The sequence below is a fragment of the Chiloscyllium plagiosum genome, chromosome 11 (assembly GCF_004010195.1).
Source record: "Chiloscyllium plagiosum isolate BGI_BamShark_2017 chromosome 11, ASM401019v2, whole genome shotgun sequence".
NCBI classification, from domain to species: Eukaryota; Metazoa; Chordata; class Chondrichthyes; order Orectolobiformes; family Hemiscylliidae; genus Chiloscyllium; species Chiloscyllium plagiosum.
The window spans coordinates 1,075,700-1,098,965 of NC_057720.1; the positions used below are offsets into that span (position 1 = coordinate 1,075,700).

The 23,266-nt window shown below is 45.2% G+C and overlaps 1 protein-coding gene across 1 annotated transcript in view; it reads right to left on the reverse strand.

Moving 5' to 3' along the window:
- erich3 (glutamate-rich 3) overlaps window positions 1-23,266 on the reverse strand; it is a 101,307-nt gene that overhangs the window by 44,889 nt on the left and 33,152 nt on the right. Inside the window, exons 6-10 of the mRNA XM_043700061.1 lie at window positions 16,326-16,508; window positions 14,395-14,592; window positions 8,687-8,867; window positions 3,711-3,897; window positions 2,750-3,000 (exon numbers count right to left, since the gene is read on the reverse strand). Coding sequence (XP_043555996.1) covers window positions 2,750-3,000; window positions 3,711-3,897; window positions 8,687-8,867; window positions 14,395-14,592; window positions 16,326-16,508 — 1,000 coding nt within the window. The remainder of the gene's footprint in view (window positions 1-2,749; window positions 3,001-3,710; window positions 3,898-8,686; window positions 8,868-14,394; window positions 14,593-16,325; window positions 16,509-23,266) is intronic.

Sequence of the window (23,266 nt, forward strand, 5' to 3'; positions counted from 1 at the left end):
TGAATCCTGATAGCGGAGATCCCATGGGTGTGCCGTTGGTTTGTTTGTAGGCTATGTTGTTGAAAGTGAAGTGGTGGTGAGGCACAGGTCCACTAGCTTCATGATGTTTTCGTTGGTAATGTGATTGATGGTGGTTGATGTGTGTGTGTGTGTGATGGTCTCCTCTTCTAAAAGTGTGGTAAGTGTTTCCTTTGCCAGGTCGATGTTGATGGAGGTGAACAGTGCTGTTACGTCGAATGAGATCATTGCTTCGTCTTCCTCTATTTTGGTGTTTTTGATGATTTTTAGGAATTCCTGGGTGGAGTGGATGGAGTGCTGTGACTCTTTTAGTAGGTATTTCAGCCTTGCGTGTAGTTCTTTGGCCAGTCTGTAAGTTTGTGTTCCGGGTAGTGGGACTATAGGTCTGAGGGGGGGCTCCTGGTTTATGGATTTTTGGTAGTCCATAGAATCGTGGGGTGTTGGTCCCGTCTGGTTTCATTTTCTGGAATTCCGTCTTGTTTAATTGTCCGGAATTGTGTAATCTTGTTTCCTAGTTGTGGGGTCGGGTCTAGCACCACCTGTTGATAGGTGTTGATGTCTGTGACAGAAATGACAGCCAGACGACTAAGACCCCTCGGAATCCTAGTAGCACACAAACCCACCAACACTCTCAAACAAAAACTAACAAACTTAAAAGACCCAGTACAACCCATGGACAAAACCAATGTCATCTACAAAATTCCATGCAAGGACTGCCACAAACACTATGAAGGACAAACAGGAAGAAAGTTAGCCACCAGGATACATGAACACCAGCTAGCCACAAAATTCACGACCCTCTCTCCCTCGCAGTCCTACACACTGATGAAAAAAAACCACCATTTCGACTGGGACAACACATCTATCCTGGATCAGGCTAAGTAAAGACATGCCAGAGAATTCCTAGAGGCCTGGCACTCCAACCACAACGCCATAAACAAACACATAGATCTAGATACCATCTATCAACCCCTCAGAAAACGAACAGGAAATGACATCACCACAAACCCCAGGAACCCCATCCAGGAGAAAGATATAAAAAGAAAGCAGGAGACAACAGCTTCGCTTCACTTGGAGGTCACCACTGATGATGTTACCTAGCCAGGTAATGAAACGTCTGGATATCAAACCTATAGCCCAGCGAGCAAACCTACACCCTAAACTTTGAGAATACTGACAGCCTGGATAGAGTAGATGTAGAGATGTTTCCATTAGCAGGAGAGACTAGGACACAAGGACACAATCTCAGAGTGAGGGGGTGACCTGTTAGAACAGAGGGACAGCACAGCGGCCAGTACTGCTGCCTCACAGCACCAGGGACCTGGGTTCGATTCCAGCCTCGGGCGACTGTCTGTCTGTTTGCACATTCTCCCCGTGTCTGCGTGGGTTTCCTCCGGGTGGTCCAGTTTCCTCCCACAGTCTAAAGATGTGCAGGTCAGGTGAACTGGCCATGGTAAATTGCCCTCAGTGTTCAGGGTTGTGTAGGTCAGGTGTATTAGTCAGGGGAAATGTAGGGCAATGGGACTGGGTGGGGCGGTGTAGAGCTGTTAGGCCGAAGGGCCTGTTTCCACACCGTAGCAATTCTAATTCTAATTCAAATAAAGATGAGGCGGAAGTTTTTCAGCCAAGTGGGGTGAATCTGTGGAACTCACTTCCATCGGGGCTGTGGAGGACAGGTCACTGACTGTGTTCAAGACAGAGATCAATAAGCTCTTGATTGTGAAGGGTTACTGAAGAATGGGATTGAGGAGCATGATGGAATGGCAGAGCAGACCTGATGGGCCAAACGGCCTCATTCTGCTCCTTTATCTTCTGGTCTTAGAGTCAGGCAGGCTACTTATCCCCTATTGGATTTTAATTAGTTATTTTATGTCCATTCTCCTACAAATGAAAACATTTTCTCCATAACTACACTGTCAAATATTATTTTAAAGACTGCTACCTGCTCCCCATAATGTCTTCTTTTGTTGCAATTGGAAAAAACTCCAATCTCATTCATCTATGGCTGCACAGGACACTGGGCTTTACATAGAGAGGTACACAGAGTATAAAATCAAGCAAGTACTTTACCTTTTACAAATCACTGCTGAGACCCTCAGCTAGACAATTATATCTACTCATTATTCTTTAGGAAGGACGTCAAGAACATGGATAGTGTCCCAGGAAATTCACTGGAATGGGAGCAGGGATGAGGATCTTCAGTGAATGTGGACAGACTGGGAGAAGTTGGGATTGTTCTTCTTAAAGCAGAGAAGGTTCCGGGAGGTTTAATTGAGGTGTTCAAAATCATGAAGAGAGGGACAGGAGGTCAGTGACCAGAAGGACACAGATTGAACGGAGTCAGTAAAGACTGAGGGGTTTTTTGTAAAAATGAGTTGCTGGGATCTGGAACTTGCTGCCTGAAAGGGCAGTGACAGCAGATCCAATCATAACTTTCAAAGGGGAATTGGAGAAATATTGGAAATAGTCAAGTTTGGAGGCTGTGGGGAAACAGTGGAGGGCTAGATTAATTAGACAGTCCTTTAAAAGAATGGCACAGACACAATGGGCTGTCGATGTGGGAATGCGGGAGATCTTACCACTTTCGAGCTCTGATGCTACAAGTTGGTTTTGAGAGATTTGTTCATGTCGCAGTGTACAAGACTGTTAATTAACCCAAGAATCTTTCCATTAATACACACTGTTCACTGGTATGAAACATTCCTGAAACAACTACATCATTGAGACTAACCCTCCTTGGAACTTCCGTCTTGGGTCCTGGCTGGTGAACTTTGACCTTCATGCATTCTCTCCTCTTCAACTGAAGATTCAGCCGTCATTGCTTCTTCCTGACTGGTCTCCCCACTGGCATTCACTACAGTTAACTTGTCTCTGTCTTCCGTCAGCTCCCACTTTTCTTTCTCCACTTCCTTCACCACTTCTTCCTTCACCCTTTTCGAAGGTGGTGTGGGTTTCTTATCCAAACCCATGGCGATAATACACCTGACAGAAGAGACGGGACAGAAAGACTCGGGTAGTTATCTGGGAAATACAAACGCTTTCTGCGGGAACAGAATTCCAAAATTCTACTTCTCTTTAGGGGAATAAGTGCTTCTTGACATCAGCCCTAAACAGTTGGCTCCAATTTTAATATTTAGCCTCCTGCTTACGGGCTTTCAGGAAGTAGTTCCTTATGAACGGTGGGTAAGGCTTGATATGAACACAAATTAGGAGCAGCAAGGCTGGCCCTTCCAGTCAAGAAGATCCTGGCTCATTAATCAACTACATTCCTGCCCACCCCTGATAATCTTCTCTACCATTCCACAACACTCCACCACCCCTGGCAAGAATCTGTCCACCAACACATTTAAAATATTCAAAGACTCTGCTTGCGTTGTCTTTTGGTGAAATGTTGTAATTTTGTTGCTGTAGATTTCTGTACAGTATGACTCTACATATGGCTCAAGGGGCTTATTATTTACCTTCCGGTCATAATATGGCAACAATTATTTAGGTGTACTATTTATATCAGAGCTGTTCTTTAGCGTGATGGGGCTGGATGTCCAGTCACAAAATGACCACTGCTGCACCGTGTATCACAACAGGGACTACACTTCAAAGTGATCCATTTCTGATAACATTACAGCACCCAATGTCTCCGTGCAGAGAGACTTTGGAGGGGGATGTGTTACCAAGATGGGATCTTACCCTACCTGTAACATGGGGATGCCCCGTCCAAATCCACAAAAGCAAAGTAGGCTTGCTTGCCGCCAAGCCGGGAGCCCTTGCGGTGCTTATACTCGCAGCAGGAGCTCAGGCGGTTCACTTGGATGCCGTTCAGGAAGAAGGTCAGGCTGAAGGGGAAACCCAAGTGTCGGCGGGACACAAACTGGAATTTCTCTGGAAACCAACAGAGGACCAAGTTTTAAAACATTCGCACAGCTATTATCATATAAAACAGAACATCTAACAGAGTTTAATCGAATAACATTGGATCTGAGCAACAGAAGGAGGCCATTCAGCCCGTTCCAACATTTGCAGCTATGTTTCCCCCCGGTGAGGGAGCCGAGTACAAGGGGCATTGGAATAAGTGCACGGAGGCTGGTATCCTGTCACTGAGTCACCCTTTATCTACATGTACACAGTAGATTGGCTGTGGCCAGCCAGCTCAGAATCACTCCCCCAAAGTGAGGAGACTCTGATCTCCTATTTCTATCTGTTATCCAGGGCTCCCTGATTGACCAAGCAAGGTTCCAGTCACTACAGGCAGAACTCCGAATAAGAGTCAGGCTGTTCAAGGGGTGATGCCAGGAAGCACTTCATTACACAAAGTGGTAATGGGAATATGGAAGGGGATATCACTGGATTGGTAATTCAGAGGTCCAGGTTAAAATTCTAGGGACATGAATTCAAATCCCACCCCAGCATCTGGTGGAACTTGAATGGAATTAATAAATGTGGAATTGAAAGCTAGTCTCACAGATGATCATAATATCATCATTTCTGATTTTAAAGCCGATCAGGTTCATTACGTTTTTTAGGAATGGAAATCTGCCACCCTTACCTGGTCTGACCTACTTGTGACTCCAGCTCCATAGCAATGTGGTTGACCCTTACCTGCCCTCTGAAATGAGTGAATAAGACATTCAGTGTTCGGGCAAGCAGGGATGGGCAACACACGCTGGCCTTGCCACTGACTCCCAAATCCCAATAACAAACAGAAAAAGGAGCTCAAATGGGTGAATACAAATGAGGACAGATGAGTCACAACTTGACTGAAGGGCTGAATAGCCTCCTTTTCCTGTTTCTTAGCCTCCAATCTACAGTCTAACCAATGTGGATATCCATTGCAAGTTCACGCAAGACACAGAAGAGATCCAAGCAACTGTTTGGCCAAATTCTTAGAATCAGAAAATCTTGCAGCATAGGAGGAGGTCATTTAAGCCCACGTGTTTGTGGGGTTCTTTGTAAAAACCTACCAATAGTTTCATTTCCTGTTCTTTTCCCATTGCCCAGATTTGCACTTTATGTGTTGAAACATTTCTGTTTTGAAAGCTATTATTGAATCTGCTTCCACATTTCAGCCTGCACCTTCCAGATCCCAACAAGTGACTGTAAAACAATCACCTCCCTGTCTGGGGCTTTTCCTGATTCACTTCAATCTGTCTCCCGCTGCTCCCTCACTCTCCTGCCCCTGATTTATCTGATCAAAACTTTGTGATTTTGAATAGCTCCACGAAGTCTTCCTTGTATCGAGGGACAAATATTTATCATCAAATAATTATTGATATTTATCGATCGCCATCACTAAATCTATCACCCTTATTGTTATTAAACTTTGTTTTCTTTATTGTTTCATGGGTTATGGGAGTCACTGATATCCCAAATTGCCTTTAAACTTGCTGAGTCACCTCAGAGGGTAGTTAAGAGTTAACCAGCTTGTGCTTTAGGACTGGAGTCATATGGGCCAGATTCACCCTCTCTGAGTGAACCACAACAGGTTCTTCTAACAATGATCATTGACATTGCCACCAATACTGACACTAGCTTTCAATTCCAGATTTATTCATTAATTTCATATTCTACCAGCTGCCATGGTAGAATTTGAACTGGCCAAGGAAAAGTGAGGACTGCAGATGCTGGAAATCAGAGTCTAGATTACAGTGGTGCTGGAAAAGTACAGCAGGTCAGGCAGCATCCGAGGAGCAGGAAAATCAACATTTCAGGCAAAAGCCCTTCATCAGGACTGAACTGGCCAAACCTCTCGATGACCAGTCCCCAGTGAGATTATCACCATGCCATCAGCACACCCCTTCTGTGCGGGAGTGACTGCTGTGCATTGCTGCATTATCCACATTAAAGCGACTACACTTCAAAAGTCCTTTATTGACTGTAAACCCTTTCTGTGGATGTGACAGGCACAATGGAAATGCAGGACAATCCCAGGTTCTTCTATCTCTCCACTGAAGTCCCTCAACTCCACTCCCATTCCAGTAAATCGCTTCCGCAAACCTCTCCAAGGTCTATATTGAGATTTAATATTGCTGATAGAACTCACATCTTGAAGGATTGTGAAGACAGGATTTCATTTCAGGTTTTGTAGACATATACAGTCCTAGAGATGTACAGCATGGAAACAGACCCTTCGGTCCAACCCGTCCATGCCAACCCGATATCCCACCCCAATCTAGTCCCACCTGCCAACACCCAGCCCATATCCCTCCAAACCCTTCCTATTCATATACCCGTCCAAATGCCTTTTAAATGTTGCAATTGTACCAGCCTCCACCACTTCCTCTGGCAGCTCATTCCATACACGTACCATGTGAAAACGTTGCCCCTTAGGTCTCTTTTATATCTTTACCCTCTCACCCTAAACCTATGTCCTCTAGGTCTGGACTCCCCCATCCCAGGGAAAAGACTTTGCCTATTTATCCTATCCATGCCCCTCATAATTTTGTTAACCTCTAAAATGTCACCCCTCAGCCTCCGACGCTCCAGGGAAAACAGCCCCAGCCTGTTCAGCCTCTCCCTATAGCTCAAATCCTCCAACCCTGGCAACATCCTTGTAAATCTTTTCTGAACCCTTTCAAGTTTCACAACATCCTTCCGTTAGCAAGGAGACCAGAAATGCACACAATATTCCAAAAGTGGTCTCATCAATGTCCTGTACAGCTGCAATGTGACCTCCCAACTCCTGTACTCAATATTCTGACCAATAAAGGAAAGCATACCAAACGCCTTCTTCACTATCCTATCTACCGGCGACTCTTCTTTCAAGGAGCTATGAACCTGCACTCCAAGGTCTTTTTGTTCAGCAACACTCCCTAGGACCTTACCATTAGTGAGTTAGTCCTGCTCTGATTTGCTTTTCCAAAATGCAGCACCTCACATTTATCCATATTAAACTCCATCTGCCACTCCTCAACCCACTGGCCCCTCTGATCAAGATCCCTTTGTAATCTGAGGTAACCTTCTTTGCTGTCCATGTCCAATTTTGGTGTCACGTGCAAACTTACAACTGTATCTCCGATGTTCACATCCAAATCATTTACACAAATGAGGAACAGTAGTAGACCCAGCACCGATCCTTGTTGCACACCATTGCTCACAGGGCTCCAGCCTGAAAAGCAACCCACCACCACCACCCTCTTCTACCTTCGAGACAGTTCTGTATCCAAATGGTTAGTTCTCTCTGTACTCCATGAGATCTAACCTTGCTAACCAGTCTATCATGAGGAACCTTGTCAAACGCTTTACTGAAGTCCATATAGAACACCTCCACCTCTCTGCCCTCTTTGTTACTTCTTTAAAAAACTCAATCAAGTTCATGAGACAAGATCTCCCATGCACAAAGCCATGCCGACAATCCCTAATCAGTCCTTGCCTTTATATCTGGAGTAGTTTATTTTGAAGAAAAAGTTCATTGCGAACACTGGAGATACTTTCTTTTTAAAAAAAAAGACTTCTTAGAACGTCCACAATAACTGCTTGCTGCTGTGTTGTACACCCTACTGGGTTTGTTTTGAACTACAGTTGGGTTGGAGAAGTTCTTGTTTTATCTGGTGCAGCTGGAGAGAGGCCTGCTAAGAACAAGTTGCCTCTCAGGAAAGCTTGCTATGATTGGCTGATCACATCCATCGCCGTAAAAAGTCCCTTTGCATCAATTCAGATTAAAACCTGTTTGTTCATTTGAAACAGTGATTGGTGGAACGTTACAAGCCTGCATTTCCCGAGTAAGCTATGTCTGTAAGCTGTCAGAGACAACTCTACGTGATCAGTAACAAATACATGTGCTGGATCTTCACAGCAACACCCTTGGGAAAAGACTACACCGGATCTTAGATTTTAGATTACTTATAGTGTGGAAACAGGCCCTTTGGCCCAACAAGTCCACACCGCCCCGCCGAGGCGCAACCCACCCATACCCCTACATTTACTCCTTACCTAACACTACGGGCAATTTAGCATGGCCAATTCACCTGACCTGCACATCTTTGGACTGTGGGAGGAAACCGGAGCACCCGGAGGAAACCCACGCAGACACGGGGAGAATGTGCAAACTCCACACAGTCAGTCGCCTGAGGCGGGAATTGAACCCGGGTCTCTGGCGCTGTGAGGCAGCAGTGTTAACTACTGGGCCACCACATCACCCATGATATAGAAAGCATCAGCTAAAGGGAGTGGATTTCTGTGTATCCTTTTCCTTTCAAGGATAAGTCATTGGCCAAAACGCTTTTCCTCTGAAAGCCCATCTTCGCAGGGTAATCAGTTTCTTGTTCTGTTTTTCTGAGGAGAGTATATCTGTATATCCTAATAATAAGCATTTATACTTCCATATTACTGTCTGGGGCACATTAACCAATTCTTGATCCTTTATTGAATAAGTTTTTTTTGCATTCTCAACACAATTGTCCTCATGATGAAAATTGGCTGATAGATTTATTTTATTTAAAACTGGAGATTGGTAAGGTCTGGATTAGTCATCTTGGTAACTAGATGAGAGTATTTTTGTTTTACATTGCGTGCTGGGGAATAGTGGGACAGCAGAGATAGTGCAGCCTTTCTGCCTTGGTTTTAGTAAAAGTTTTGACCAAAACTGATTGTCAAGAATTTTCCTTTTCCAAGCTTCAATACTGAAAATGAAATGAAGATGGACACGATAGAAGAATGCTTTTTTCTAATTCACCTGCTTCGAGAAGCTTCCCTTTGTAGACGCACAGGTTTTCGCCGCCGCAGTGCTGTTGGTGAACCTTGACCTCATCCCTGGCCTCTGCCTGGTCATACGAGAGATGTAAGTGTTTCCCACGGTAAACCATCGTGACCAAGACATTGCTGTGTGAGACAGCTCGGTGTGACTTTGGAATCTCCTACAACAATAACTAGGATTTAAACTGCAGAATGAAGATCAGCACCACCATTACTGCCAATCAGTTAGGGTGGTACCTATGACTTTAGCTTAATCAACAACCACAGTAAAAGAGTAACACTGGGAAATTACCAATTGTGAGAAAGTTTATAGCTCATGGAATGAAAGGGACATTAGCAAAATGGATGTGAAATTGGCTGGTGGTGGGAAACAGGGAGTGGTTCAACAGTGAATAATGGATGTTTCTCAGACTGCAGGACAGTTTCTAGTAGAATTCTGTTGAAACTTTATTGCTGGAACAGCACAGCAGGTCAGGCAGCATCCAGGGAACAGGAGATTCGACGTTTCGGGCACAGGCCCTTATTCGGGAATGAAGAAGGGCCTGTGCCCAAAACGTCGAATCTCCTGTTCCCTGGATGCTGCCTGACCTGCTGTGCTGTTCCAGCAATAAAGTTTCAACTTTGATCTCCAGCATCTGCAGACCTCACTTTCTCCTCTAGTAGAATTCTCCAAGGGTCAAGGTACTTTCTCTGATGTACTTTTATGACCTAGACTTTGGTGTACAGGCCGCAATTTCTATCTCTGGGAATGATATGAAATTTAGAAACACAAAGTTATCAAGAGGGCTGTGCAGAATGTCAAGGGAAGCTGGCTCAGTGGGTGGGTAACTGGCAGATGAAGTTCAATTCAGGGAAGTGAGAGATGCTACATTTTGAGAGGAAGAACCTGAGCAAATCAATATAAAACTAAACAAGGAATACTATTTTAAAGGGGGTGACTGCATGTTTATAAGACCATAAAGGCAAAGGAGCAGAAATTAGGCCATTCAGCCCATCAAGTCTGCTCCACCATTCAATCATGGCTGAAATGTTTCTCAACCCCATTCTCTCACTTTCTCCCCATAACCATAAGTACTTGATTGTCAAGGGGACCAATCTATCTCAGTCTTAAATATACTCAATGACCTGGCCTCCACAGCCTTCACTGGCAATGAATTCCATCGATTCCCCACTCTCTGGCTGAAGAGGTTTCTCCTTACCTCCGTTCCACAAGCTATTCCCTTTACTCTAAGGCTGTGCCCTCAGGTCCTAGCCTCTCCCACCAATGGAAACATCTTCCCAACATCCACTCTGTCCAGGCCATTCAGTATTCTGTAAGCTTCAATTAGATCCCCCCCCCCACCCATCCTTCTAAACTCCATCGAGTATAAACCCAGAGTCCTCAAACCTTCCTCGTATTTCAAGCTTTTCATTCCTGGGACCATTCTCGTGAACTTTCTCTGAACATGCTCAGGGCCAGCCTGAGATCCTTTCTGAGATATGGGGCCCAAAACTACACATAATACTCCAAATGTGGTCTGACCAAAGCCTTACAGAGCCTCAGAAGTACACGCCTGCTTTATATTCAAGTCTTTTCAAAATAAATGCCATCATTGCCTTTGCCTTCCTAACTACTGACTCAACCTGCCAGTTTACATTGAGAGAATCCTGGGCTAGAATTCCCAAATCTTTTTGCACTTTAGACTTCTGAATTTTCTCCCCATTTAGAAAATAGTCTGTGCCTCTATTCTTCCGGCCAAAGTGCATGACCTCACACTTTCCCATGCTGTACTCTATCCACCACTTCCTTGCTCACTCTCCTAACCTGTCCAAATCCTTCTGCAGTCTCCTCGCCTCCTCTATGCTACCTATTCCTCTACTTATCTTTGTATCATCTGCAAACTTACCCAGTTCCTTCATCCAGATCATTAATGTATAAAGTGAAAAGTTGTGGTCCCAACACTGACCCTTGTGGAACACCACTTGTCACCGGCTGCCATCCTAAGAAGGACCCTTTTATCCCCACTCTCTGCTTTCTGCCAGACAGCCAAGCTTCGATCCATGCTAGCACCTTGCCTCTGACACCATGGGCCCTTATCCTACTCAGTAGCCTCTTGTCAAAGGCCTTCTGGAAGTCCAGGTAGATAATATTCATTGGTTCTCCTTGGTCTCACCTGCTCTTTGCATCCTCAAAGATTGTCAGGTATGACCTCCCCTTGATGAAACCATGCTGACTTTGTCCTATTTCACCAGACACTTCCAAGTACTCAGAAATCCTTTCCTTCTCAATAGATTCCAGGATCTTACCCACATTTCCCATCTTTTGCCTTACTCCCTTTTTGATTCCCTTTGTGATTTTTCAAGTCCTCTAGGACTCTCCCTGATTCTAGTGATTCCTGAGAGATCACCACTAACGCCACCACTATCTCTTCAGCTATCTCCCTTAGAACTCTGGGGTGTAGTCCACCTGATCCAGGTAATTTATCCACCTTCAGGCCATTCAGTTTTTCTAGTACCTATTGCTATGTATACACATCATTAACAGTGACAGGGTGGTATGAGAAGACTGTTAATAAAGCTTCCAGCGTCCATTATTAACAGGGGCACAGAGCACAAGAATGAGGAGGTATATAAACTTGTATAAAACCATAGTTCGGCCTCAACTGAGTATTGTGTTCAGTTCTATGCACAGAACTGAAGGATGTGAAGACATTTGAAAGAGAGCAGAAAAGATTTATAAGGATGGACCAAGGAATAACTTCAGCATGCAGACCAAGTGGCAAAGTTGGGTTTACTCCCTGGAGGGGTTGAGAAGGGAGTGTTCAAAGTTGTGAGGGGTCCAGGGTGAAAGGATCGAGAACAAGATGATGCTGATTTAACAGTTTCTGGCAAAAGAAACAGTGATACAAGGAAAACCATTTTCACACAGTAAGTGGTTTGGAATGCTCGGTCTAGGAATGTAATGGAGACAGATTCAATTGAGACATGCAAGAGGCCTTTAGATGATGGAGTCATACAGAATGGAAACAGATCCTTCAGTCCAACCCATCCACGCCGACCAAGTTTCCCAGAATAAACTAGTTCCATTGGCTTGTGTTTGGCCCAATTCCCTCTAAACCATTCCTGTTCACGTATCTGTTCAAATGTCTTTGAAATGTTGTAAATGTACCTGCATCCAACACTTCCTGTGGAAGTTCATTCCACAGACAAACCACTCTCCTTAGGAAAAGCAGCCCCTCATGTCCTATTTAAATATTTCTCCTCTCTCCTTAAAAATATGCCTAGTTTTGAACTCCCCTACTCTCGGAAAAAGATCTTTGCTCTTCATCTTATCTATGCCCCTCGATTTTATAACTCCACAACCTCCTACATGCCAATGAAAAAGACCTGGCCTATTCAGTCACTCCTTATAATTCAAATCCTCTAATCCCAGAAATATCCTTATAAATTTTTTCTGCACCCTCTCCAATTTAAAAATATCCTTCCTATAGCAGGGTGACTGGAACTGTACAGGGTATTCCAAAAGCAGCCTCACTACCATCCTACATAGCTGCAACATGATATCCCAACTCCTTTCGTCAATGGTCTGAGAACAAGGAAGGCACGTGTACTAGATGCCTTCTTCACCATCCTGTCTACCTGTGATGCCACTTTCAAGGAGCTATGTACCCAAACCCCAAGGTCTCTGCTTGACACACTCACGGCCCTACTGTTTACTGTGCAAGTCCTGCCCTGGTCTGTCTCATCAAAATGCAACATTTCACATTTATCTAAATTAAACTCCATCTGCCACTCCTTGGCCCACAGACCCAATTAGTCTTAGAGTCATACAGCACCGAAACAGACCCTTCGGTCCAACGTTGAACATAATGCCAAATTAAACTAGCCCCACCTTCCTGTTCCCCACCTGCTTATATCCTTCCAAATCTTTCCTATCCATGTACTTATCCAAATGTCTTTTGTATGTTGTAATTGTACCCACATCCACCACTTCCTCAGGAAGTTCATTCCACACACGAACCACCCTCTGTGTAAAAGATTGGTGCAGGCTCGATGGGCCAAATGGCCGCTTTCTGCATTGTAGGGATCCTATGAATTTCTTCAACAAGAGGGTGCTTAATCTGTGAAGCTCACTGCCACAGAGGGCCGTGGAGGAGAAGTCTTTGTGTCTTTAAGACAGAGATAGATAGGTTTTTGAATATCAAAGGGATCAAGGGATATGGGGAGAAGGCAGGAGAATGGGGTTGAGAAACGTATCACTCACGATGGTATGGTGGAGTAGATTGGATGGGGTCAGTGGCCAAATTCTGCTCCTATATTTTTGCCCAGTTGAACATGAGTAATTCTCAGATGTGGAAAATGAGTTTTGAGGATAATACTGAACAAGTATGAAGGGCATTGACACGGAGGAGGGATAGAATCATTAATCACATGACATCAAAGGTCACTTCACCTAATGAAGAGCTCTGAAAGCTTGTGATTTCAAATAAATTGGAATGCTGCATGCAGTTCTGGTCTCCCACTTGAAAGGGTTCAGAAAAGATTTACAAGGATGTTGCCAGGGTTGGAGGGTTTGAGCTATAGGGAGAGGCTGAATAGGCTGGGGCTGGAGTGTCGGAGGCTGAGGGGTGACCTTACAGAGATTTATAAAATAGTGAGGGGCATTAATAGGATAAATAGACAAAGTCTTTTCCCTGGGATGGGGGAGTCCAGAACTAGAGGGCATAGGTTTAGGGTGAGAGGGGAAAGATATAAAAGAGACCTAAGGGGAAACCTTTTCACGCAGAGGATGGTACGTGTATGGAACGAGCTGCCAGAGGATGTGGTGGTAGCTGGTACAATTGCAACATTTAAGAGGCATTTGGATGGGTATATGAGTAGGAAGGGTTTAGAGGGATATGGGTTAAATGCTAGCAAATGAGACTAGATTGGGTTAGGATATCTGGTCAGGATAGATGAGTTGGACCGAATGGTCTGTTTCTGTACTGTACATCGCTATGATTCTAAACCTGTTGGACTATAATCTGGTGTCGCATGACTTCTGATTTTGCCCACCCCAGTCCAACACCAGCAACCACATATCATGGATAGAATCAGAGAGCCCTATAGCGTGGAAGCAGGCCATTCGGCCTATTGAGTCCACACGAACCCTCCGAAGCACATCCCACCCAGACACAACCCCCGACCCTAATCCTGATACCCTGCATTGCTCATGGCTGATCCAACTAACCTACACATTTCTGGATACTACAGGCAATTTAATGAGGCCAATCCAACTAACCTGGATAGCAGTACTTCCAAAATGTTTCCCCTGTTGTGGCCCTATTTTGAGGCTTGAAAACTGTTGTGATCCGTCAGTACTTTTACTGTTGGAGGGGAATATGGAAGGGGGACAGCCCCAACTTCACTTGTGGGGAAATCAGAAGACCAAAAATATAAAATAATTACTCATAAATCCAGTGAGGAGTTCTGGAGGAAGCTCAACGCAAGGAGAGTGGGGACAACATGGAACGCCCTCCTAAAGGGAATGGGCCAGGTGAATAATATCAGTTTATTGATATAGTTTCAGTACATTTAATGGTGTGTGGGATAGAGAAAGACACAGAACATGGTGATGAGGTGGATGAAGTACCATAAGGAGCCATGAGGTCAAATGGCGTGGTCCTCTGCAGGGCGTCCTGCACACAGTCAGAGTGCCCTTCTCCTTACCTTTGCTGGCAGGTGGGCTGGGCCGTTGGGAGCAGTGGTCGGCCGCAGTCTCCTGCCCCTCAAGCATCCATTCTTCTCTCGTTTGCGGGCTGCTGGTGGGACGGGGGTTACATAGTTATTGATCACTGGGAGACGGTAGGGAGACATCCCAGAGGGAAAATCCAAGGTGTGCCAATTCCTGATAGAGTCTCGGTCCAGCTACCAGAAAAAGAAAACCACGCAGCAAATCACAGCCAGGAAAACAGCTCCCCTTCATTCAGAACATCTTCCAACTGTTTTTACTCAATGTTAATCCAATAAACTCAGAAACATAGCAAACCATGTAGAGGGTAGGAATAAAATTTAGGAGGATGTCAACTGTCAGGGATATTGACAGATTCGGTTTAACATGGAGGAATGTTAATTGTTACATTAAGGGAGAGTAATGAATGAGCAACTTAAAGCAAATGTCACAGTTTTAAAATGGTCCAGAAACTGAGACACTAATGGCATAAAAATTAATGAGCCTGTTAAAGAGTATGTAGTATCAATACGGCTAGATAATACATCAGCAAGGAAATTGTGTCAAACCATTAATAATCACTCAAGCACTTCCAACGACACTATGATGTCCAATCCTGGGTTCCGCTCTTTAGGAAGGATTATCAGGGATAATCATGGGTGTGGAGGGGATTTACTGGAATGGGAGCAGTGAACAAGGATTAGATTAGATTCCCTACAGTGTGGAAACATTTGGCCCAATGAGGCCACACCAACCCTCCAAAGAGGAACCCACCCAGAGCCATTCTTCTACCCTATAATGCACCTAACACAATGGGCAATTTAGCATGGCCAATTCACCTGACCGGCACATCTTTGAAGAGACTGGAGAAGCTGGCATTACTCTCCTTAGAGCAGAGGTTAAACAAAGTCTAGTACTTCCATAGCATCTTAGCTTTAAATTATTTTGAAAGTGAAGTAAATAGTTTAAACTGTAATCATTGTTGTAATATAAGAGTTACAGCAACTAATTCTGTTTAGTGTTCCCTCAGCACTGACTGTCCAAAGATGCAGCACTCCCTCTGTACTGACCCTCTGACAGTGCAGCACTCCCTCAGCACTGACCCTCCCACAACGCAGCACTCCCTCAGCACTGACCCTCCCACAACGCGGCACTCCCTCAAGACTGACCTCCCACAACGCGGCACTCCCTCAGCACTGACCCTCCCACAACGCGGCACTCCCTCAGCATTGACCCTCCCACAACGCAGCACTCCCTCAGCACTGACCCTCCCACAACGCGGCACTCCCTCAGCACTGACCCTCCCATAACGTGGCACTCCCTCAGCATTGACCCTCCCACAATGCAGCACTCCCTCAGCACTGACCCTCCCACAACGCGGCACTCCCTCAACACTGACCTCCCACAACGCAGCACTCCCTCAGCACTGACCCTCCCACAACGCGGCACTCCCTCAGCACTGACCCTTCCACAACGCGGCACTCCCTCAGCACTGACCCTCCCACAATGTGGCCCTCCCTCAGCACTAACTCTCCAACAATGTGACGCTCCCTCAGTATTGACCCTCGGACAGTGCGGCGCTCCCTCAGCACAGGGCCTGTACTGCGCTGTATTCTTCTATGTTCTATGGTTAGGTGGGCTTGGATCGGCGCAACATCGAGGGCCGAAGGGCCTGTACTGCGCTGTATTCTTCTAAGTTTCCAACAGCACAACACTCAATCAGTAGCATTCTGGGAGTTTTGGCCTGGATTCTGTTGTCCTGTTTATGAAATTGGTGGATAGACTTGGCCTTCTGATTGGGGGACAGGATGGTGACTGTCTGAGGCACAGTGTGGTCATGGATATTAACTGGATGCTGGGTAGACTCTCAGTGTGCTTCTGTGTTCCCTAAAGTAGCTCTTTGTAAAATATTATAAATCAGCATAAATACCGCACGGAGATGCTTGGAGTTGATGTCCTCGGTCACGTCCAGGTGCTGCTCCTTGTGCCGGAGGTACGGAGAGGACTGTGTTGTGATTGCTGTGGCTGCTGCTGCACCATTTGTTTGAAGGGGGAGGAGCCTGACCGGACGCTGTAGTTTCCCTGGGGCTGTGCTGGGCCGTGGTGATGAAGGCTATAATCCAAACAGTAAATCACAGCCAATCAGCATGGTCCTGAAACACAACTGAGAGGGCAGCCCTTCATCTGAAATGATCACCTTGGCCAACCCTTTCATCTCCTCCCATACCTTGGTCCAGCAGTTTAAGTACCCTCAATGGCTGAATTAACTTTCAAGAGATGATCTTTTGAATCACATTAAAGACCAATGGGTATCCCTGTGAAATACCAACAGCAGCTAGCAATGCTCCAAAGCCCTAGTCATTGGAACAAGGGAAGCCATTCAGACCCTTTAGCTCCTGCTGTCACCGTTTGATGAGATCATGGCTGATCGGAATCTTAAGTTTGTCTGCCCACCTGCAAACCATTAGCAGCAAAAACCTGTCCATCGCAGACTGAAAAGTTGTATCGAGTTTGCATTGGCTACTGTGTGTGTCCAGGTCCTCGATCTTTAATACCCCTGTGCAGAGACCTGATGGTAAATACTGTACACAATACTCCAGATGTGGTCTCATCAGTGCTCTGTATAACTGAAGAATAACTGCTTTATTTTATATTCAATTCAACGAACACAAATGAGAACACTGTTAGCTTCCCTAATTGCTCAATCCATATTCTAGTTTTTTTTAATGATTCATGCACAAGGACACAGAGTTCCTTCTGTCTCTCAAAGATCTAATACCTCAGTGCCTCACACAGATACTCAGCTTTTCATGGTTTTCCTGCTAAAATGGACAATTTCACATTTGCAGGCAGGATATTCCCTATGCCATTTTTTTTTCCACTCTCACAACCAATCTATATCCTGTTGTAGCTTTATGTCCTCATCACAACTTACTTCGCTGAGTATTTTTGTTCATCATTAAATCACTCGCCATACCTTTGGTTCCTTCATCCAAATCATTTATACAAATTGTGAAAAGCTGATACCAGCGGCACACCCACTCCTAACTGCCAACACGCTACTGTCTACATCATCACCGTCCTTTCAAATTTTTTTTTTTCCGGGCGGCAGTTGGAATGGGGGAAGCGACAGCCAGGACCAGAGGCCTGATGGGAAGATAAATTTAGAATAATATAAAGACTTACCTGGTATATAGGCAAACACACACTGAGCATGAGCAGACAAGGGACTGCTGGGTAAGTGAGGCTTTATATTTAGGCGGCTGATTTACCCAAACACTCCTCGGATTGTGTCTCCCACCCGTCCTCCTCCTTCAAATACAAAGATTCTGTACACCGGATTGATAAGGTGACTTATTTCCTTTTTTTAGTTTTTCAGCAGGCTCGTTGGGACTTTAGAACAGTGGGAATGGAGGTTAGGCCAGTTGCATGTTCCTCCTGCAGGATGTGGGAGGTAAGGGTCACCACAGGGTTCCTGCTGACTGCATCTGTGGGAAGTACACCCAACTCCAGCTCCTTGAGAACCCCGTTAGGGAGCTGGAGCTGGAGCTGGATCAACTTCAGATCATTCGGGAGGCAGAGGGGGTATGGGGGGGTTATTGAGAGGAGTTACAGGGAGGTAGTCACACCTCAGCTAAAAGAAGGTAGATGGGTTACTGTTAGGGTACAGAAAGGGAACAGACAGGCAGTGCAGGGATCCCCTGTGGCCGTTCCCCTCAATAACAAGTACACCGTTTTGGATACTGTCGGGGACAACTTACCAGGGGTAAGCCATAGACTGCAGGTCTCTGGCAGAGTCTGTCCCTTTTGTTCAGAAGGGAAGGGGGAAGAGGAGCAGAGCATTAGATACTGGAGTCTCTATTGTTAGGGAGACAGATAGGAGGTTCTGTGGGAATGAGACAGACTCACGATTGTGGGTTGTCTCTCAGGTGCCAGGGTTTGTGATGTCTCTGATTGTATTTTCAGGATCCTTAAGGGGGAGGGGGAGCAGACACAAGTCGTGGTCCACACAGGCACCAACGACATAGGTAGGAAGAGAGATGGGGATTAAAGGCAGAAATTCAGGGAGTTGGGTGGAAGCTCGGAGCAGGACAAACAGAGTTGTTATCCCTGGTTTGTTGCCCGTGCCACGTGCTAGTGAAGCGAGGAATAGGGAGAGATAGGAGTTGAACACGTGGCTACAGGGATGATGTAGGAGGGTGGGTTTTGGATTCCTGCATAATTTGGGCTGTTTCTGGGGTAGGTGGGACCTCTAAAAACAGGATGGTCTTCACCTGAACCAGAGGGGTACCAATATCCTGGGGGAAAATTTGCTAATGTTCTTTGGAAGGATTCAAACTAATTCAGCAGTGGGATGGGAACCTAAATTATAATTCAACTATACAGGAGGTTGAGAGTAGTGAGGCTTCAAGGTTCAAGAAATAAGGTTTCAAGGTCGCAAGAGTACACCAGCAAGCAGAAAGGTGGTTTGAAGTGTGTCTACTTCAACGCCAGGAGCATCCGGAATAAGGTGGGTGAATGTGCAGCATGGGGTGGTACCTGGGACTTTAATGTTGTGGCCATTTCAGAGACATGAATAAAGCAGGGACAGGAATGGTTGTTGCAGGTTCTGGGGTTTAGATGTTTCAGTAAGAACAGAGAAGATGGTAAAAGAGGGGGAGGGGTGGCATTATTAGTCAATGTATTACAGTGGCAGATAGGATATTTGAGGACTCGTCTACTGAGGTAGTATGGGCTGAGGTTAGAAACAGGAAAGGAGAGGTCACCCTGCTGGGAGTTTTCTATAGGCCTCTGAATAGTTCCAGGGATGTCGAGGAAAGGATAGCAAAGATGATTTCCAATAGGAGTGAAAGTGACAGGGTAGTTGTTATGGGGGACTTCAACTTTCCAAATATTGATGGGGAATACTGTAGTTTGAATGCTTTAGATGGATCAGTTTTTGACCAATGTGTGCAAGAGGGTTTCCTGACACAGCATGTAGACAGGTCAACAAGGGGCGAGGCCACATTGGATTTGGCACTGGGGAATGAACCAGGCCAGGTGTTAGATTTGGAGGTAGGTGCTCATTTTGGTGATAGTGACCACAAGTCGGTTATGTTTATTTTAGTGATGGAAAGGGATAGGTATATAATGTAGGGCCAGACTTATAGCTGGGGGAAAGGCAATTTCAATGCAACTAGATAGGATTTAGGATGCATAGGATGGGGAAGGAAACTACAGGGAATGGGCACAATTGAAATGTGGAGCATATTCAAGGAACAGCTACTGCGTGTCCTTGATATGTACCTGTCAGGCAGGGAGGAAGCTGTCGAGCAAGGGAGCTGTGGTTTACTAAGGAAGTTGAATCTTTTGTCAAGAGGAAGGAGGAGGCTTATGTCAGGATGTGATGGCTCAGTTCCGACCAGGAAAGACCTAAAGAGAGAGCTAAGAGGAGCCAGGAGGGGTCATGAGAAGTCATTGACGAATAGGATCAAGGAAAACCCTGCGGGTTTCTATAGGTATATCAGGAATAAAAGAATGACGAGAGTATGTTTCGGGGTAATCAAGGATAGTATTAGGAACTTGAGTGCAGAGTCAGAGGAGATAGGAGAAGCGCTAAATGAATACTTTTCATCAGCATTCACACGTGAAAAAGACAATGTTGTCGAGGAGAATACGGAGATACAGGCTACTAGAGCAGATGGGACTAAGGTTCACCAGGAGGAGAGGTTAGCAATTCTGGAAAGTGGAAAAATAGATGAGCTCTCTGGGCCAGATGGGATTTATCCTCGGATTCTCTGGGAAGCCGGGAAGGAGATTGCTGAGCCTTTGGCTTGGATCTTTATGTCATCATTGTCTACAGGAATAGTGCCAGAAGACTGGAGGATAGCAAATGTGGTTCCCTTGTTCAAGGAGGGGAGTAGAGACAACCCTGGTAATTACAGACCAGTGAGCCTTACTTCGGTTGTGGGTAAAGTGTTGGAAAAGGTTATAAGAGATAGGATTTCTAATCATCGAGAGAGGAATAAGTTGATGAGGGATAGTCAACACAGTTATGTGAAGGGTAGGTGGTGCCTCACAAACCTTATTGAGTTCTTTGAGAAGGTGACCAAACAGGTGGATGAGGGTAAAACAATTGATGTGGTGTATATGGATTTCAGTAAGGCATTTGATAAGGTTCCCCATGGTAGGCTATTGCACAAAATACAGAGACAAGGGATTGAGGGGGACTTAGCAGTTTGGATTAAAAATTGGCTAGCTGAAAGACGACAGAGGGTGGTGGTTGATGGGAAATGATCATCCTGGAGTTCAGTTACCAGTGGGGTACAGCAAGGACCTGTTTTGGGGCCACTGCTGTTTGTCATTGTTATAAACGACCTGGCGTAGAAGGATGGGTTAGTAAATTTGCAGATCACACTAAGGTCAGTAGAGTTGTGGACAGTGCTGAAGGATGTTGTAGGGTTACAGAGGGACATAGGTAAGCTGCAGAGCTGGGCTGAGAGGTGACAAATGGAGTTTAATGTGGAAAAGTTTGAGGTAGTTCACTTTGGAAGAAACAACAGGAATGCAGAGTACTGAGGTAATGGTAAGATTCTTGGTAGTGTAGATGAGCAGATGGTGTCCAGGTATATAGATCTCTGAAAGCTGCCATCCAGTTTGACAGGGTTGTTAAGAAAGCATACATTATTTTAGCTTTTATTGATAGAGGGACTGAGTTCTGGAGCCATAAGATCATGCTGCAGCTGTACAAAACTCTGGTGCGGCCGCACTTGGAGTATTGTGTACAGTTCTGGTCACCGCATTATAGGAAGGATGTGGAAGCTTTGGAAAGGGTTCAGAGGAGATTTACCAGGATGTTGCCTGGTCTGGAGGGAAGGTCTTATGAGGAATGTCTGAGGGACTTGAGGCTGTTTTCGTTAGAGAGAAGAAGGTTGAGAGGTGACTTAATAGAGACATAAAGATAATCAGAGGGTTAGATAGGGTGGACAGTGAGAGCCTTTTTCCTCGGATGGCGATGGCTAGCACGAGGGGACATAGCTTTAAACTGAGGGATGGTCGGTATAGGACAGATGTCAGAGATAGTTTCTTTACTCAGAGAGTAGTATTGGATGTTTTGCCTGTAACAGTAGACTCGTCAACTTTAAGGGCATTTAAATGGTCATTGGATAAATACACAAATGATAATGGAATAGTGTAGGCTAGATGGACTTCAGATTCATTTCACTGGTCGGTGCAGCATCGATGGCCGAAGGGCCTGTACTGCGCTGTAATGTTCTATATTGTATGAGCTTATCTTTCAGCATTAACACTCTCAAATGCCTGTTAATTTCAGTGCAGTACATCCACCAGTTCCAATTTATCCACAGTGCATGTAACTCTAATAAATTGATTAAACATAATTTCTCTTTCACAAAACCGTGTTGATGGTGTTTGATTATCAGAATGGTTCCCAGTGCCCTGCTATCATACTTGGCAGTTGGTTAGCTCAGCTGGCTGGATAGTTTGCTTGCGATACAAAGCAGCAGCAACACTGAGGGTTCAATTCCTGCACCAGAATTCCTGCAGAGCAACACTTTTCAAGTATTCACACCCGACAGTCCATACCAAAACTGAAGGATCCACTGGTTTCTTACAGTCCAAGCCGAGACATAGAACATAGAACAATACAGCACAGAACAGGCCCTTTGGCCCACGATGTTGTGCCGAACATTTGTCCTAGCTTATGATTCCGCCAATGATACCAATCCCACGGGCAGCGCATTCCATGCCCGCACCAGTCTCTGGGTAAAGAACCCACCCCTGCCATCTCCCCTATACCTTCCACCCTTCACCTTAAATTTATGTCCCCTTGTAACACTCTGTTGCACCCGGGGAAAAAGTTTTTGACTGTCTACTCTATCTATTCCCCTGATCATCTTATAAACCTCTATCAAGTCACCCCTCATCCTTCGCCGTTCCAATGAGAAAAGGCCTAGCACTCTCAACCTATCCTCGTACGACCTATTCTCCATTCCAGGCAACATCCTGGTAAATCTCCTCTGCACCCTCTCCAAAGCTTCCACACCTTTCCTAAAGTGAGGCGACCAGAACTGCACACAGTACTCCAAATGTGACCTAATCAAAGTCCTGTACAGTTGCAACATCACTTCACGACTCTTGAATTCAATCCCTCTGCTAATGAACGATAATACTCCATAGACCTTCTTACAAACTCTATCCACCTGAGTGGCAACCTTCAAAGATCTATGTACATAGACCCCAAGATCCCTCTGTTCCTCCACCTGACGAAGAACCCTACCATTAACCCTGTATTCCGCATTCTTATTTGTCCTTCCAAAATGGACAACCTCACACTAGGCAGGGTTGAACTCCATCTGCCACTCCTCAGCCCAGCTCTGCATCATATCTAAGTCCCTCTGCAGCCGACAACAGCCCTCCTCACTGTCCACAACTCCACCTATCTGTCTGTATTTTTAGCTCTGCTAAGTCGATTGATTTACAGTAGAAAGATGAGGAGTTAAAAAGTTATCTCAAAAGATATTTAACAAGAAAGAAAATGAATGCATTTCTGTATGTTATTACTTAACAAATGATGTTTTAATGCGGATATGGAGATCAGCACACACTGAAGCAGGTCAGACGTGGACAGAAATTCATCAAATTGTTTTGCCTGTTGGGTGTAGAAAGGAGGTGCTGCGAGTGACACATGAGCGACCACCTGGAGATCATTTCGGGGTGAGGACAATACAGGCTGAAATACAAAGCTATTTTCATTGGCCTGGACTACACAAAGATGTAGTTGAATATTGCCAGACATCTCAAACATGTCACACAGGCAGTAATAAAACCTGCAACTTTAATACCGATTCCAGCATTTGAGGAACCTTTCCT